This window comes from Bos indicus, chromosome 23 (assembly GCF_029378745.1).
Source record: "Bos indicus isolate NIAB-ARS_2022 breed Sahiwal x Tharparkar chromosome 23, NIAB-ARS_B.indTharparkar_mat_pri_1.0, whole genome shotgun sequence".
Classification (NCBI taxonomy): domain Eukaryota; kingdom Metazoa; phylum Chordata; class Mammalia; order Artiodactyla; family Bovidae; genus Bos; species Bos indicus.
This window is the reverse complement of record NC_091782.1, coordinates 35,343,252-35,358,465: the sequence shown is the minus strand read 5'-3', so window position 1 is coordinate 35,358,465 and position 15,214 is coordinate 35,343,252. Positions and strand designations below refer to the sequence as shown.

The following is a 15,214-nucleotide window of genomic DNA, read 5'->3' as shown; positions in this document are numbered from 1 at the left end:
CATATATGTTGTATTTAATCAATTCTAAGCCTCACTTTTTCTCATATTTTCAAGGCTGAAAATGAGGGCACTCTTAAATGATACAATTAGAGAGCAAGTTTTTCAGCGACTTTTCCTTCTTGGTGGTATATAAAATAATGGCACCTTGAAATTGATACTAGCTGGGGGCTCAGAGGTTAAAGCGTCTGCCTCCAATGCGGGAGACCCGGGTTCGATACATGGGTCGGGAGGCTCGCCTGGATAAATAAATGGTAACCCACTCCAATATTCTTGCCTGGAGAATCCCATGGACAGAGGAGCCTGGCGGGCTACAGTCCACAGGGTCGTAAAGAGTCGGACACGACTGAGCGACTTCACTTCACTTATATTTGATTAAATACAGAATATAAATCCTCCGCGTTTATGTTCCTCTGTCTTCACTAGCAAAAGTTTAATATATCATTCCATATGAAAGTTTATTTTTGTTGCGTTAAACTTAATTATAAGTTTAGTTGGGAATGGGTAATAACTTCTCACTTCCAAACTGTAGATTGCATCTGTATGAAAATTCTCCAGAAATTGTAAAACATTATATATATCCTGCGTATTTTTTCACATTTAATGATTACTATTTAATAGACCGGAGAGGCAATGGCACCCCACTCCAGTACTCTTGCCTGGAGAATCCCATGGACGGAGGAGCCTGGTAGGCTGCAGTCCATGAGGTCGCTAAGAGTCGGACACGACTGAGCGACTTCACTTTTACTTTTCACTTTCATGCATTGGAGAAGGATGGCAACCCACTCCAGTGTTCTTGCCTGGAGAATCCCAGGGACAGAGGAGCCTGGTAGGAGGCCGTCTATGGGGTCGCACAGAGTCGGACACGACTGAAGTGACTTAGCAGCAGCAGCAGCAGCAGTTAATAGAAGTAATCAACACTTTCCGCGCGGACCAGACGATCCTAGGTCACGCAGTTCAACTCACGCAGGTACACGCACCCCACCCACCCCGGAGCCGGTCCATACACGCTTTACAAGTACACACACAGGTGCAGAAGGCAAAGCTCTGATTGGCCGAGCGTCACGGGACGCGCACGCAGAGGCCCCTTCGGAGCATGCGCGGGAAATTAGACGCAGGCGCGGCGCCCCCGGCGCATGCTCAGTATGCCTCGGTCGCAGCTTGGGCGCCGGCGCGGGGTCGCGAAGTGCCGGCCGCCCCGCCACTGTCCGGCATGAAGGGCTGGGGTCTCGCAGCTCTCTCCTCCCCGCTCCAGCGCCATGGAATGCCTGCGGAGCCTGGCCCAGCTCCTGCCCCGTGCGGTGGGGCTGCCCCGGCGTACCCTGTGTGCTCTGGCCTTGGGCCTGACCCCCGGCACTCGCCCCGTCGTCGCCTACGGCCGCGCCACCGAATTGCTCGGAAGGAGGCGGGCCGCGCCGCTGTGCTGGTCCCGCCGGCTCCCAGTGACAGGTACCGTTGTCCCTGCCCTGCAGTCCCGGGACGCCAGGCTTGCGGTGATCCCAGGGCCAGACCCGACCGCCCGAGCCCACGTGGCTGTGGCTGCCTGCCCCGCGGCCTGCTCAGTCCTCGGCCTCTGGGTCGGCCCTGGGCGCCAAGGGCCTGCCCTCTTGCACAGGTCTGCGGGAGGAGCTGTGTCCACCAGCTCCGAACTCGACTGAGCACCGTCCCCTGGGCCCTGCTAGAGTCCCGCCTGCCCTCTGTCTTCCCCACCGGTCCAGCTGCAAACAGGGCTGAGTGCGCTTGTGAGGTTTTTGAGAGTTTCGCCCCCATCCATCGTAGTAGTGCTGAAACCAAGATTAGGCTTATCTACTTGGAATGTTTGTTATAAGTACTTCTCCTGCCTGTCTCTTTCTTTTGAACGGACACATTTAGACATTTGTCCAGTTGCTCAGGAAAAGGATAATGAGGCTGAAGACTTCAGAAACTGCTTCTGAGAAAGATCTGACTTTTCTTCAAGTACTGTATAACCAGATAGAAGGGGATGGAGGTAGAAGTCTGAGGTGACCCCCCCCCACCACCACCAAATGATAAACCACGATGCTACCTTGACATTTTCAGAAATGTGACAATGTGGGTGCTGCTGCTGATGCTAAGTCGCTTCAGTCATGTCCGACTCTGTGCGACCCCATAGACGGCAGCCCACGAGGCTCCCCCGTCCCTGGGATTCTCCAGGCAAGAACACTGGAGTGGGTTGCCATTTCCTTCTCCAATGCATGAAAGTGAAAAGTAAAAGTGAAGTCGCTCAGTCGTGTCTGACTCCTAGCGACCCCATGGACTACAGCCCACCAGGCACTCCGTCCATGGGATTTTCCAGGCAAGAGTACTGGAGTGGGGTGCCATTGCCTTCTCCGAATGTGGGTGCTAATACTGCTCAAAAACCCAAGTCATGTATGGCTTCTCAAAAATGTTCTCAAACAAGTTTTCGCGATTGTACTCTAAAAACGCTCCTAAAGTAGCTCACTATCTCCACCTGCTTCCTCATGCTCATTAGGAGAGTCTTTCCAAATTGGGTTACATTTCACATTCCCTTCCTTTGGTAACTGCCTGGGAAACCAGGCTTAGCCAATCTAACCTTTTAGGACAAGCATTGAGATTCAGAATCTCCCTCTGATACCTTAGGGTGAACGATGTCAGATTTGTGATCTCTGAAGAAGAAAATTTAGTTTTGGGATCAGAGACAGGCTTGACCCCTCAGGGCTCTTGTGTGGCAGAGTTTTATTAAAGTGAAAAAGAGACAGAGAAAGCTGACATAGACATCAGAAAGGGGCGAAGAGTGCCCCATTTGCTAGTCTTAGCAAGGGAGCTGTATACTGTTTTAATTAATTATTACAGTAAATCAAAAGACTGTCTCAAGGTTGTAAAGATCTTACCAGACCCACTCCCACAATGTACATTTTACGATAACAGGATTCAGTTCAGTCGCTCAGTTGTGTCCGACTCTTTGTGATCCCATGGACCACAGCACACCAGGCCTCTCTGTCCATCACCAACTCTTGGAGTTTACCCAAACTCATGTTCATTGAGTTGGTGATGCCATCCAGCCATCTCATCCTCTGTTGTCCCCTTCTCCTGCCTTCAGTCTTTCCCAGCATCAGGGTCTTTTCAAATGAGTTGGTTCTTCACATCAAAGGTGGCCAAAGTATTGGAGTTTCAGCTTCAGTATTAGTCGTTCCAATGAATATTCAGGACTGATTTCCTTTAGGATGGACTGGTTGGAATAACAGGATTAGGATTTAGCAATAGAAAGATCTTACCAGACCCACTCCCATAAAATACGTTTTAAGATAAAAGTATTAGTCAGAAGGTTTTCAGGAAGAAGAAACTGTCCTCAAGCAGGATATGTTGTTGTTATATAATCCTTAGTACAGAGCTTAAACTGAGTTGTTTTGTTTTGTAATCATCAGTTCCAGGCTTAAAGAAAAAAATGTTTTATGTGACTAATACTAAGGAATGTAGAACAGAAAAAAAAGACCTTTGTCCTTTCCTCCTCCTTGAGAACTCCAGACCCCTATCTCCTCTTCAGGAACCCCAGACCTGTCTCTCCTCCTTGGGGACCGTGGACTTCTTATCAATCTCCCTAGAAATTGACTTTCTCACCTCAGGTAACACTTGATCTAACTTGTGATGTATTAGCAAATGCTGATTTGTGGCGCTGTAACTTTTAGTCTGTCTATCAGATCTAGTCCCTTAAATCTATTTCTCACTTCCACTGTATAATCGTAAGGGATTGGATTTAGGTCATACCTGAATGGCCTAGTGGTTTTCCCTACTTTCTTCAATTTAAGTGTATATTTGGCAATAAGGAGTTCATGATCTGAGCCACAGTCAGCTCTTGGTTTTGTTTTTGTTGACTGTATAGAGCTTCTCCATCTTTGGCTGCAAAGAATATAATCAATCTGATTTCGGTGTTGACCATCTGGTGATGTCCATGTGTAGAGTCTTCTCTTGTGTTGTTGGAAGAGGGTGTTTGCTATGACCAGTGCATTTTCTTGGCAAAACTCTATTAGTCTTTGCCCTGCTTCATTCCATATTCCAAGGCCAAATTTGCCTGTTACTCCAGGTGTTTTTCTTGACTTCCTACTTTTGCATTCCAGTCCCCTGTAATGAAAAGGACATCTTTTTTGGGTGTTAGTTCTAAAAGGTCTTGTAGGTCTTCATAGAACCGTTAAACTTCAGCTTCTTCAGCATTACTGGTTGGGGCATAGACTTGGATTACTGTGATACTGAATGGTTTGCCTTGGAAACGAACAGAGATAATTCTGTCATTTTTGAGATTGCATCCAAGTACTGCATTTTGGACTGTTTTGTTGACCATGATGGCTACTCCATTTCTTCTAAGGGATTCCTGCCCACAGTAGTAGATATAATGGTCATCTGAATTAAATTCACCCAGAGGAATTGGGGGCAGGAGGAGAAGGGGACAACAGAGGATGAGATGGCTGGATGGCATCACTGACTCGATGGACGTGAGTCTGAGTGAACTCCGGGAGTTGGTGATGGACAGGGAGGCCTGGAGTGCTACGATTCATGGGGTCGCAAAGAGTTGGACGCGACTGAACTGAACTGAACTTTTATTCAGCTGACCCTCGTAAGGTGGTTTGTACAGGGGAACCAACAAACCTCAGGTGGTAACAAATTATGTCTTTGAATGTATAGGAAAGAATAAGATCAGAAATGAGAATATAGCTTCATATTCTATGGATAGGAATTCTGCCCATGCTTCTTGTGTTTAGTACTGTGAACAGGGTCCTTTCTCAGGCATTAAATTTACTTGGTTATACTTGAGAGCTTTTCTTCAACTTAGTCTAATCACGTTTTCAGGTAAAGGTTTGCCTTTATTCCAGTTCACCGGGGTCTTTATTCCAGTGCAGTGAAATATTTCACAAGTATTCACTCTAAAGTATATCAGTGGATGTAGAAAATGGACTTGTGAAAATGCTGGGTAAGGAGAGGGTGGGATGAATTGAGAGAGGAGCATCGACGTATACACACCATGAGTAAAATGGATAGTTAGTGGGGAGCTGCTGTATAGCACAGGGAGCTCAGCTCAGTGTTCTGTGATGACCGAAAGGGGTGGGACCGGGGCAGGGAGGCTCAAGAGGGAAGGGATGGATATGTACACATAGCTGATGCACCTACAGCAGAAACCAAGACAACATTGTGAAGCAGTTATGCTCCCATTTTTAAAAATAATTAAAAAAGCATATCAGTGGGGAAGAAATTAAATATAGAGTTAAAATCTGTAGGTGTCATAATTTATAGATTAACCAAATAGTCCTGATATTTGAAATGCTGAGAGGTCAGGTAGTTCTTGGAATGTATGTTTTCTAAACTATGTCTTCCAATGTAACTTTCATGAAGAACCCTTCTACATTGTATGAAAAGGAATAGGCGTTTTACTTTAATCTCAGAACATTGTTAACACATTTGATGTCCAACTACAAGATATAATAATTAGAAAGGAAAAGGGGCGATTGGAATCCATAAATTTTTCTAATGCCTCACCTAAACTATTACTTTTTAAAAACCATGTTTTGCCAAACCTAACATCAGATCAGATCAGTCGCTCAGTCGTATACGACTCTTTGCGACCCCATGAATCGTAGCACGCCAGGCCTCCCTGTCCATCACCAACTCCTGGAGTTCACTCAGACTCACGTCCATCGAGTCAGTGATGCCATCCAGCCATCTCACCCTCTGTCTTCCCCTTCTCCTCCTGCCCCCAATCCCTCCCAGCATCAGAGTCTTTGCCAATGAGTCAACTCTTCACATGAGGTGGCCAAAGTACTGGAGTTTCAGCTAAATGTTAAAAGTGTTTCTTATTTTCCTTCTGGGAAAAAAATTCAAAACATAGTGAAATAGTTTGAAGACCTCTACAGACTATGAGAGTTGTATCTTAGCTATATGTGAAAACCAATCGTATGCTCACAAGGAATTCTCTAATTCACTCTTCAGGTGAAATTTACCGGAATAGAACTTCGGATGTGTCTCAAGCCACTTTAGCCAGTGTATCCCCGGTGTTCACTGTGGTGAGTATGTGTGATCCATTTGATGACTTACAGAGAGTACGTACTTATTAAGTTAACTGGGCTGGACTGATCAGCCATGAAACTACTTACTTAGTTTCATAATGTATAAGTCATTGTCTTTTGTTTAGCCAATGACTTGAGTGCCAGCTAGATTTGCTGCATAGCACTCTTGAGTCTTTGCTAATATCTGCAGAGCTTGTCTTAGTACTAGAACGAGTGGCTCAAATCACAATTCAGAGCTTCCTAGTTGAAACTCAAGATTTCTCCAGAAATCTGTTCAGAAGTCCTTGAAGGCTATTAGCCACAAAATGGCTTGAACCTGTGCTATGCAACATAATACATGCAGAAGCATTTTGGAGGTAGCACAGGGTATTACTTAAAACTGCAAGCTTTGTTGGATCTTGATCTCTGCAACGTTCTCTAGAATGGTTCAGAGAAAAAAATTGAATAAAACAACATAAATGGTGTGTATCTACACACATATTTAGAGAGAGAAAAATAAGGCCATTGGGGCACATATTAACAAAGGGAGACTCTAGGTCAAGGTTACATGGAAATTGGTTTTAATATTCTTGTAACATTTTTGTAGGCTTTTAATTTTTTTAAATCTTAATTTTTAGAGAAAGTGCTTGCTCTGAGCCGGAGTTTGTAAATTCAGATCTCAACTGTGTCTCTTACTAACTAGACGGACTTGGACAAGTTTCGATAATATCTTTGTGCCTTGGTTTTCTCATCTGTATAGGCTGGGAAAGATTGAGGGCAGGAGGAGAAGGGGATGACAGAGCATGAGATGGTTGGATGGCATCATCAACTCAATGGACATGGGTTTGGGTGGACTCCGGGAGTTGGTGATGGACAGGGAGGCCGGCGTGCTGCGGTTCATGGGGTCGCAGGGAGTCAGACACGACTGAGCGACTGAACTGAAACTAGGAGTAATAGTACCTACCTTGTAGAATTATGAGATTTAAGTGAACTTAAATATGTAAAACCCTTAAAAATAATACCTCACACATGGTAAGCGTTCAGCGTATATATTAGCCATTATATATTGTCATTATTATTTAGGCTTTTTAACATAGCTTTTCTTTATGAACTATACAGAACAAGACAACTCCCAGAACTGCATGGAGAAATTGTCACTGTTATTCACTCTTCTGGGAGTTAGCCAGTTTAATTAAACAATACAAAGTCAGGTGTTAAAATTGAAAGAAGGTTCTTTGCAGGTGAACTCATTGTCTACCAAGAACACTTAAAATCAGTTGATGCTATTTGAAATAATGTGAGTTCCTTTACAATGTAAACATTTTTTAAAAAACCAGTTTGTATGATCTCATTTTTTAATTAAAAAATCCCATTAAAAATGATACAGATAAATACAAAGATGCAAAAATTTTCATCATACATTGTTCAGTTGAAAGGAGAGGAGAGACTGCAAGGAAGTGTATGTAGCGTGAATGTATTTAGTAAGAATAAGTCTGGAAGGGCATTTAGTAAAATATTAGCATGGTTTTCTCTAAAATTTGTGACCAAATAGTTTTATTTGCGAATTTTCTGCAGCAGATGTATGTATTTGAAATAAGCTTAAGGAGGAAAGCTAGTATATATTACACAAAACAAAACTTTCCTTGATGTAGGTTTCCCTTTAACTCTGATGTTTTATGGTACTTATATATTCCTATTGATGTTATCTTTGCTCACAAGAAGCGAGCTGAAATATACTATGCAGTTTTATTGTGGTATTATTAACATAGCATTCATATTTAGGACTTGTGTCTTAGAGTGTGTCTTCTGAAAATACATATTTAAATAGTAATTAATGAAGCCCAGCACACAGTGATTCATTTAACATTATTTTGACATCTTCAGACTTGACTTGTGGACAAGTGTTACAGGAAAATGTTCCCTCTGCTTTATAGGAAGTAAATACAGTTTCTGCATTGTGTCCTCTCTGCACTATCAGAAGAGGTCTTTTCTGTAAATATTTATTGATTCTGCAGCACCCACCAGAGAGACCTCTTAGCATCCCACAGATATTAATACTTAGATTCTCAAGATAAGCCACGTTTGGTCCCAGTCTATTTAGAAAGCAAAAGGATAGGAAATTCACAAGGGCAGTATTTGGTGTTTTCTCTTCAAAAGAAGTCCTTCCAGCCATCCAGGGGGTGCTGTGGCCCCCTGTGTGACGCTCAGTACGAGGAGAGGATATTCTCAAAGGTGGGTGCGAGATCCACCTTGGCTTAGACCCCCTGAGGCCCTCTAGTGCCAGTATCTCTTGTCACTATCCCAGGGGCACATCCCAGGCTCCTGCAAGGAGCAGTCAGTTCCAAGAGCCACTGTCTTCGGCAAAGGCAGAACTGTGGCTCCCCTCCAGGCATCACGATCCATTCCCAGTCTCTCCAGTGCAGCCTGTTGAGCAGTGATGGGGCATTGTTACCATGAACGATACGGCCTAGTAACACAGCTGACACTCCTTTATCAGATCTTCTGAGGAACCAAGGTAGATGGTTAATCCAAGGTCAGATTTGTCCTGGCAAAGGAAAGGGGACTTTTTGTTTTAATCCTGAACTCATAACTGAATTTAACTTAAGAACAGCAGATATAGTTTATATCTTCATTGTTTTAGAGTTATTTTCATCATACCATATGATATGATACCACAAATCATGTGCTGATATGAGAGAAAATAATGCTTTTATTATCTGTCTCCAGACAAAATTTGACAAAGAAGGAAAGGTGACTTCTTTTGGTGAGTATCTGTAATTTTCTTTTAAATCAACCCACTGGAAGTAAAGAAACTATTATATTTTGCGTAGAATATTGTTTGCCTATATGGATGTGTTGAAGATGATCTTTCTTAAGCATTTGTCCATTAGGCCTAATTACTGGCAGCATTTGACCTGTACTGTAATTTTTGGGGGTTGGGGGTGGGGGCTTAGAAGCCACTCACTCTAACAGAATGTTAAAGGAAGAGTTTTGGCTGGTATGCAGCCAAGAGAAAGACACTTTTCCGTCTTGTTTCTCTTCATTAGTCTCCCTTTCACTGCCCTGGTCCTCATGTTCATTTCCTCCTGCGCCATGTTGAAGGCAGAATCGAGTAATACCACTGCCGTTGCAGTTGCAGTGGGTGACAGCAGACAGGAGGGACAGGGAACTGGATGATAGTTATTGAAGCTCTGCCAGCCATGGCTCTTGTGGACGGTTACTTTTTAAAATGAAACTCAGCATTACTTTACTGTCTGACCTCAGGTGCAGGTTTCGGGTCTCCCTGTCCTTCCTACCCTGTAGTCCTGTTCCTACTGTTGCTGAAATCCTAGTGGGGTATATTGGCTATTTTTTGGCTCAGTATCACCTCAAAAAGTTGTTCTTCTTAGAGCTCTATCACAGGTGTGGCTTGATACTATAAGAATAGATGCTCCCATTACCAGCATGATTTCTTGAGTTTCTTCATCTATTTTGCCTTCTCTTAGGTGATAAATTTAGTTTTCAGGTAGGAGAATCTAGTGATTTTATTTTCTCATTTTGTATTAGTCTAAGAACAAAGACAATTGGACTATCTGTTCATAGATTTAAAATACTGAACTTAATAATGTAGTAAGGAAAAAATAGAAAATGTAGTTCTGTACAGTTCATATTTAAAAATCCATGCATCTAGAGCTAGGAATTGTTACTGTAAGTTCTAATGATATGTAACTATGGTTTTTATACTGGTCCCAAGGGGTGTCTCGAAGTGCAGAGAAATTTTAGGAAGTATGGTTAAGAGAAGAAAAGAAAAATTAGTTTGACTAGATTTAGCCTGAATATGTTTTTGAGGTAGAAATGGGTGTTAAAAAAGACCCATTTTGATTACTTAGCCATTAAAAAGAATGAAATAATGGCATTTGCAGCAACATGGATATAGAGATTGTCATACTGAGTTAAGTAAGTCAGACAGAAAAGGAGAATTATCGTGTGATATCCTTTATATGTGGACTCTAAAAAGAAAAGATACAAATGAACTTACAAAATAAAGACTCACAGACTTAAAGAACAAACTTACGGTTGTAGGGGGAGTGGGGAAAGTCAGGGGGAAGGGATAATTAGGGAGTTTGGGATGAACATGTACACACTGCTGTATTTAAAATGGATAACCAACAAGGACCCACCATATAGCATATGGAACTCTGCTCAGTGTTATGTGGCAGCCTGGATGGGAGGGGAGTTTGGGGGAGAATGGATACATGTGTATCTATATGGCTGAGTCCCTTCACTCTTCACCTGAAATTGTCACAACATTGTTAATTGGCTATACCCCAATGCAAAATTAAAAGTAAAAAAGTGCAGTGGCATAAATTGCAAAAAAAAGCAAAAAGACCCATTTTAGCTCTTGTTTCTGGTAGTAATAGAAGATTATCTCAATGGTGTTGAGAGGGGTACTCTGACATAAAAATCTAAACTTTTTGGTTCATAAGTTTACCCACTCTTTTTATTGAACACATTTCTTTTTTAGAAAGGAAGAAAACTGACTTATATCAAGAATTAGGTCTTCAAGCCAGAGATTTGAGGTTTCAGCATTTAATGAGCATCACAACCAGAAACAATAGGATTATCATGCGAATGGAGGTAAAGGATTTTATTTCATTTGTATTTCTCCCCTGCAATCTTAAAGTTCCTTCCTCACTATCTTGATCAGTAGTTTAAAAGTAATTTGTAATAAAAAAATAGATGTGTGAAACTATTGTGTAGTATAACGTGGTGTTAGGAGTAGAACTCCTTTTACGTGAATTGTATACCTGTGCTCAGCAGGTGTAGCCCTGCTCTGTTAATAATGGAAAAGGTCTGACTGCGGTCTCCTTTCTCACTGTTTGAATTTAGTCTCTAGTTTCTGAAATAAGAGAAAGATTCTTGATTTATACCAGACTTTTTCAGTCATATACAGTATATATGTAATTGCATTGTAACTTCAGCTACTAAGAATATATTCTGGTTTTCGAAATAGCCTAGAAGTAGCCTTTATATTTTATCATCTTTTGTTTTTTAAATATTTGTTTATTTGACTGCTGGATGTTAGTTGCTGCATGTGGGATCTAGTTTCCTGACCCGGGATTGAACTGGGGGCCCCCTGCATTGGGAGCACAGAATCTTAGCCACTGGACCACCAGGAAAGTCCCTAAAGTTTATAACTAGCATCTTTCAAAACTTTTTAAAAAGTGCCTCTTTAATAGAGAAGTATGTGGTAAAGCAAACTATTTTATAATATAACATGTTAAGAGTAGAACTCATTTTACATGGATTATAGAAGAACGTTAATTATAGCATCTAATTGGTATGTGCATAGGTATTCACTGTATAATTTTTCAACTTTTCTGAATAAAAATGTTCATATTACAGTTGACCTTTGAGCCTCATGGGGGTGGGGGCACCGAACGTCCAAGCAGTAAAAAATACATGTATACGTTAGAGTTCCTCCATCCCTGCTGTCCTCAGATTCAGCCACCGCAGATCATGTATTTGTGTGGTATTTACTACTGAAAAACATCTGCATGTAAAGTGACCCAAACAGAATATGTTAGCCTTTCTCTTCAGAATAAATTTTTAACTTCATAGTGTTCTAAATTAGAGCACTAAGGCTACATTTTATCTTTATGATTTCAAATTAGCCTAGTATGTTTTGGTGATATTTTAAAAAGGAAACTTCCACACTTCAGCCAAACCAATCATGGTTAAACTAATATTTTCTAAAAGTCTGCTGAACGCTTGACTTTTAAAAGACCTTCTCTTGTTTGCTTTGTTCTCTATATTTCTCTTGATTTCCTTGGAAATCCTAGTAAATGCATAATTTGCTTAATTCTAGTTCTGTTGAGAGTGAGTTAGGTATTAAGACTTGCATTTATTTTAGGCTTCCTTTCTTTAAAAAAAAAAATCTTGGTTTTTTGTTTTTGTTGATTTGTTTTTGAAAAACCAAATGAACAGTGATTTGATTTAGGCTTAGTCCAAAATTAATAGAGTATTGGCACGTCCCTGGTGATCCAGTGGCTAAGATTCCTTGCTCCCAATGCAGGGCCTGGGTTCGATCCCTGGTCAGGGAACGAGGTCCCACGTGCTGCAGCTAAGACTCAGTGCAGCCAAATAAATAGTTTTTAAAAATTAATGGAGTATTAAATCCTAAATATTTTATGACTGTTACTTTTCCTCTACAACTTACATATATGCCTGTGTACATATATCTATCTACAGATATGTGTGTGTCTGTGTGTGTGTATATATATATATATATTTTTTTTTTTTAAACAGTATTTGAAAGCTGTGATAACTCCGGAGTGTCTTCTGATACTAGATTATCGTAATTTAAATTTGGAACAGTGGCTCTTCCGGGAACTCCCTTCACAGTTGGCTGGAGAGGGTCAACTTGTCACATACCCTTTACCTTTTGAGTTTAGAGCTATAGAAGCACTCTTGCAATATCGGGTAAGCCTGTGTTTGTCTAGCTTCTTGAATGTTTCCTGATTTTACAGTGCTATGGAGGAGGAAGACACTCTGGTTTTTTCTTTTTTTGGCTGTGCTGGGTCTTTGTTGCTGTGTGGGCTTTTCTCTAGTTGTAGCAAGCGGGGCCTTCTCTCTAGCTGTGGTGCACAGGCTTCTAATTGCCATGGCTTCTCTTGTTGCTCAGGGTTTCCCTGGTGGCTCAGATGGTAAAGAATCTGCCTGCAACGCAGGAGACTGGGGTTCAATACCTGGGTCGGGAAGATCCCCTGGAGAAGGAAATGGCTATCCACTCCAGTATTCTTTCCTAGGAAATCTTATGGACAGAGGAGTCTGGTGGGCTACAGTCCATGGGATTGCAGAGTCGGACATGACTTAGCCACTAAACAAGACTCTTGTTTCTGAGCACAGGCTCCAGAGTGCTAGGGCTTCAGTATCAGTAATTGTGACTCCTGGGCTCAGTAGTTATGACTCCTGGGCTCTAGAGAACAGGCTCAGCAGTTGTGGTGCACAGGCTGAGTTGCCTCCCAGCATATAGGATCTTCCCAGCTCTGGGATCAAACCCATGTCTCCTGCATTGGCAGGTGGATTCTTTACGATTGAGCCACCAGGGAAGCACTGGTATTGTTTTAATGGCACTTACCGTAACCACACCCTCCCCCCAGATAGAAGCATCTCAGGGTCTTATATGCGGAAAGTACTTAATTCTTAAACTTTATGACTCATATAGATCTAAAGTCTCTAGGTATAGCATACAGAGTCTCTTTAATGGTCATGTTATGACATTGAGTGAAACACATCTCTGGTTGTCTATCCTGACATCCTGTTCAAGGATACTAATTCAAAATACTTATCTTAAATATGATATAAATGAACATACCAAAAGGTTTTAGCTGTATGCCATTTTATTCTCTAACTAAATTGTGTGTTGGGTAACTGCTTACACATGATAAAGTGAAGTGAAGTCACTCAGTCTTGTCCAACTCTTTGTAACCCAATGGACTGTAGCCCACCAGGCTTCTCCATGCATGGAATTTTCTAGGCAAGAATACTGGAGTGGGTTGCCATTTCCTTCTCCAGGGGATCTTCCCGACTCAGGGATTGAACCTGGGTCTCCCGCATTGCGGGCAGACGCTTTACCGTCTGAGCCACCAGGGAAGCCCTACACATGATAAATATAATACAAATATTTCATCAGATCATTCTGATACTTACCAGCCATTCTTTGATTTGTTTGTACAATCCTTTGTCGAGGTAGCTAAATGATGCCTCTGTTTGAGACCTAGTTTGACGTAGGAATTGTGTACACTTCTCACAGCGCTTGTATTGATAATCACTGAGGGTCTGGGGATCTTGTCAAGCTCCAAACAAGGATGGTCACTGCTTTCTTGGCTGTGACAAATCTTTCATCATCTATTCTTCCCCCATCAGTCAGGATAGTACTGTTCAGGACCTGGCTACAAGCAAGAGCCAGTGCCATGAGCATCCTAACCAGAGTGGGAGAAGAGGAGAGAAGAGGGGAGAGTAAAGGGGGCATGAGGTGGGTGGGGGGTTGGTGGTACCTGGCACCCTTCTCTTTGTCTGCCTTGCTCTATTGAGGTAGTAGGAGATGGCTCCATTCCTTACTGGGGTTAATGAGGCAATAGTACCGGCTAGTACCAGCCATGGAGAAGGCAATAGCATCCCACTCCAGTACTCTTGCCTGGAAAATCCCATGGATGGAGGAGCCTGGTAGGCTGCAGTCCATGGGATCGCTGAGGGTCAGACACGACTGAGCAACTTCACTTTCACTTTTCACTTTCATGCATTGGAGAAGGAAATGGCAACCCACTCCAGTGTTCTTGCCTGGAGAATCCCAGGAATGGGGGAGCCTGGTGGGCTGCCGTCTGTGGGGTCACACAGAGTCGGACACAACTGAAGTGACTTAGCAGCAGCAGCAGTATCAGCCAGTGAGATGGTGGCTAGTTGAAGCCTACTCAGTAAGCAGGGAAATAATAGAAAGAAAGGAATGAAGGTACATGAACAGTGGTCAGCGGTGAAGCTACGCAGACTGAGTCAGCTCTCAGGAGCCCATGCTGGGGTGGAGAGTGTGTTGGAATTTACACTATTAATTAATTTCACTACTTAATTCAGCTACTGTTAGGCTGTGTACTAACAGTTATTGGAAGTATTTTAATATTTTAACAGTATTTCTATATCATGGAGAAGGGCAACCCACTCCACTATTCTTGCCTGGAAAATCCCATGGACAGAGGGCTGTGGTCCGTAGGGTTGCCGAGAGTCTAACACAACTGAAGCGACTTAGCATGCACATAAACATGTCTGTATCAGTGCATACCTGCTGATTAATCCTGCTGTGCCTATATTAACATGAGTAATAAATATACATTTGACTTTTCAACTTTACTTTTTAGAGTTTAAGATATGTTTTGTTTTTTAAGAGCTTTTTTATTTTTTCCAAAAGAACTTTATTCATAGGAGTTTTGAACTACATCCTATTCTGTTACAAAGAACATAGGTATTGTTTACCAGATGTGAAGTTCGTTTTAACCAGGGAATGGCAGCTTTTCTTTTAATCACTCTTCCATTCCTTTCATACTAAGTGTCTATAGGGGGAGGACTCTTACAGGAATTAATTTCCTGTCACCCAAATGGGAGCCTGGCAACAACATTATGCATGATTATCTTTTAACCTAGGAGATCCAGTTTTTTAATCATCTGGGATAGGC

The 15,214-nt window shown here is 42.2% G+C and overlaps 1 protein-coding gene across 2 annotated transcripts in view; it reads left to right on the top strand.

The window, feature by feature from the left end:
* Nucleotides 1–1,130: 1,130 nt before the first annotated feature.
* Nucleotides 1,131–15,214, top strand: part of MRS2 (magnesium transporter MRS2) — a 38,716-nt gene continuing 24,632 nt past the window's right edge. The window contains exons 1-5 of one of the 2 annotated variants that reach the window (XM_070778319.1): nt 1,131–1,446; nt 5,953–6,026; nt 8,736–8,772; nt 10,513–10,625; nt 12,297–12,470. In XM_070778319.1, coding sequence (XP_070634420.1) covers nt 1,257–1,446; nt 5,953–6,026; nt 8,736–8,772; nt 10,513–10,625; nt 12,297–12,470 — 588 coding nt within the window. In that variant the 5' untranslated portion in view covers nt 1,131–1,256. The remainder of the gene's footprint in view (nt 1,447–5,952; nt 6,027–8,735; nt 8,773–10,512; nt 10,626–12,296; nt 12,471–15,214) is intronic. The other variant, XM_019986011.2, reaches the window with a different exon arrangement.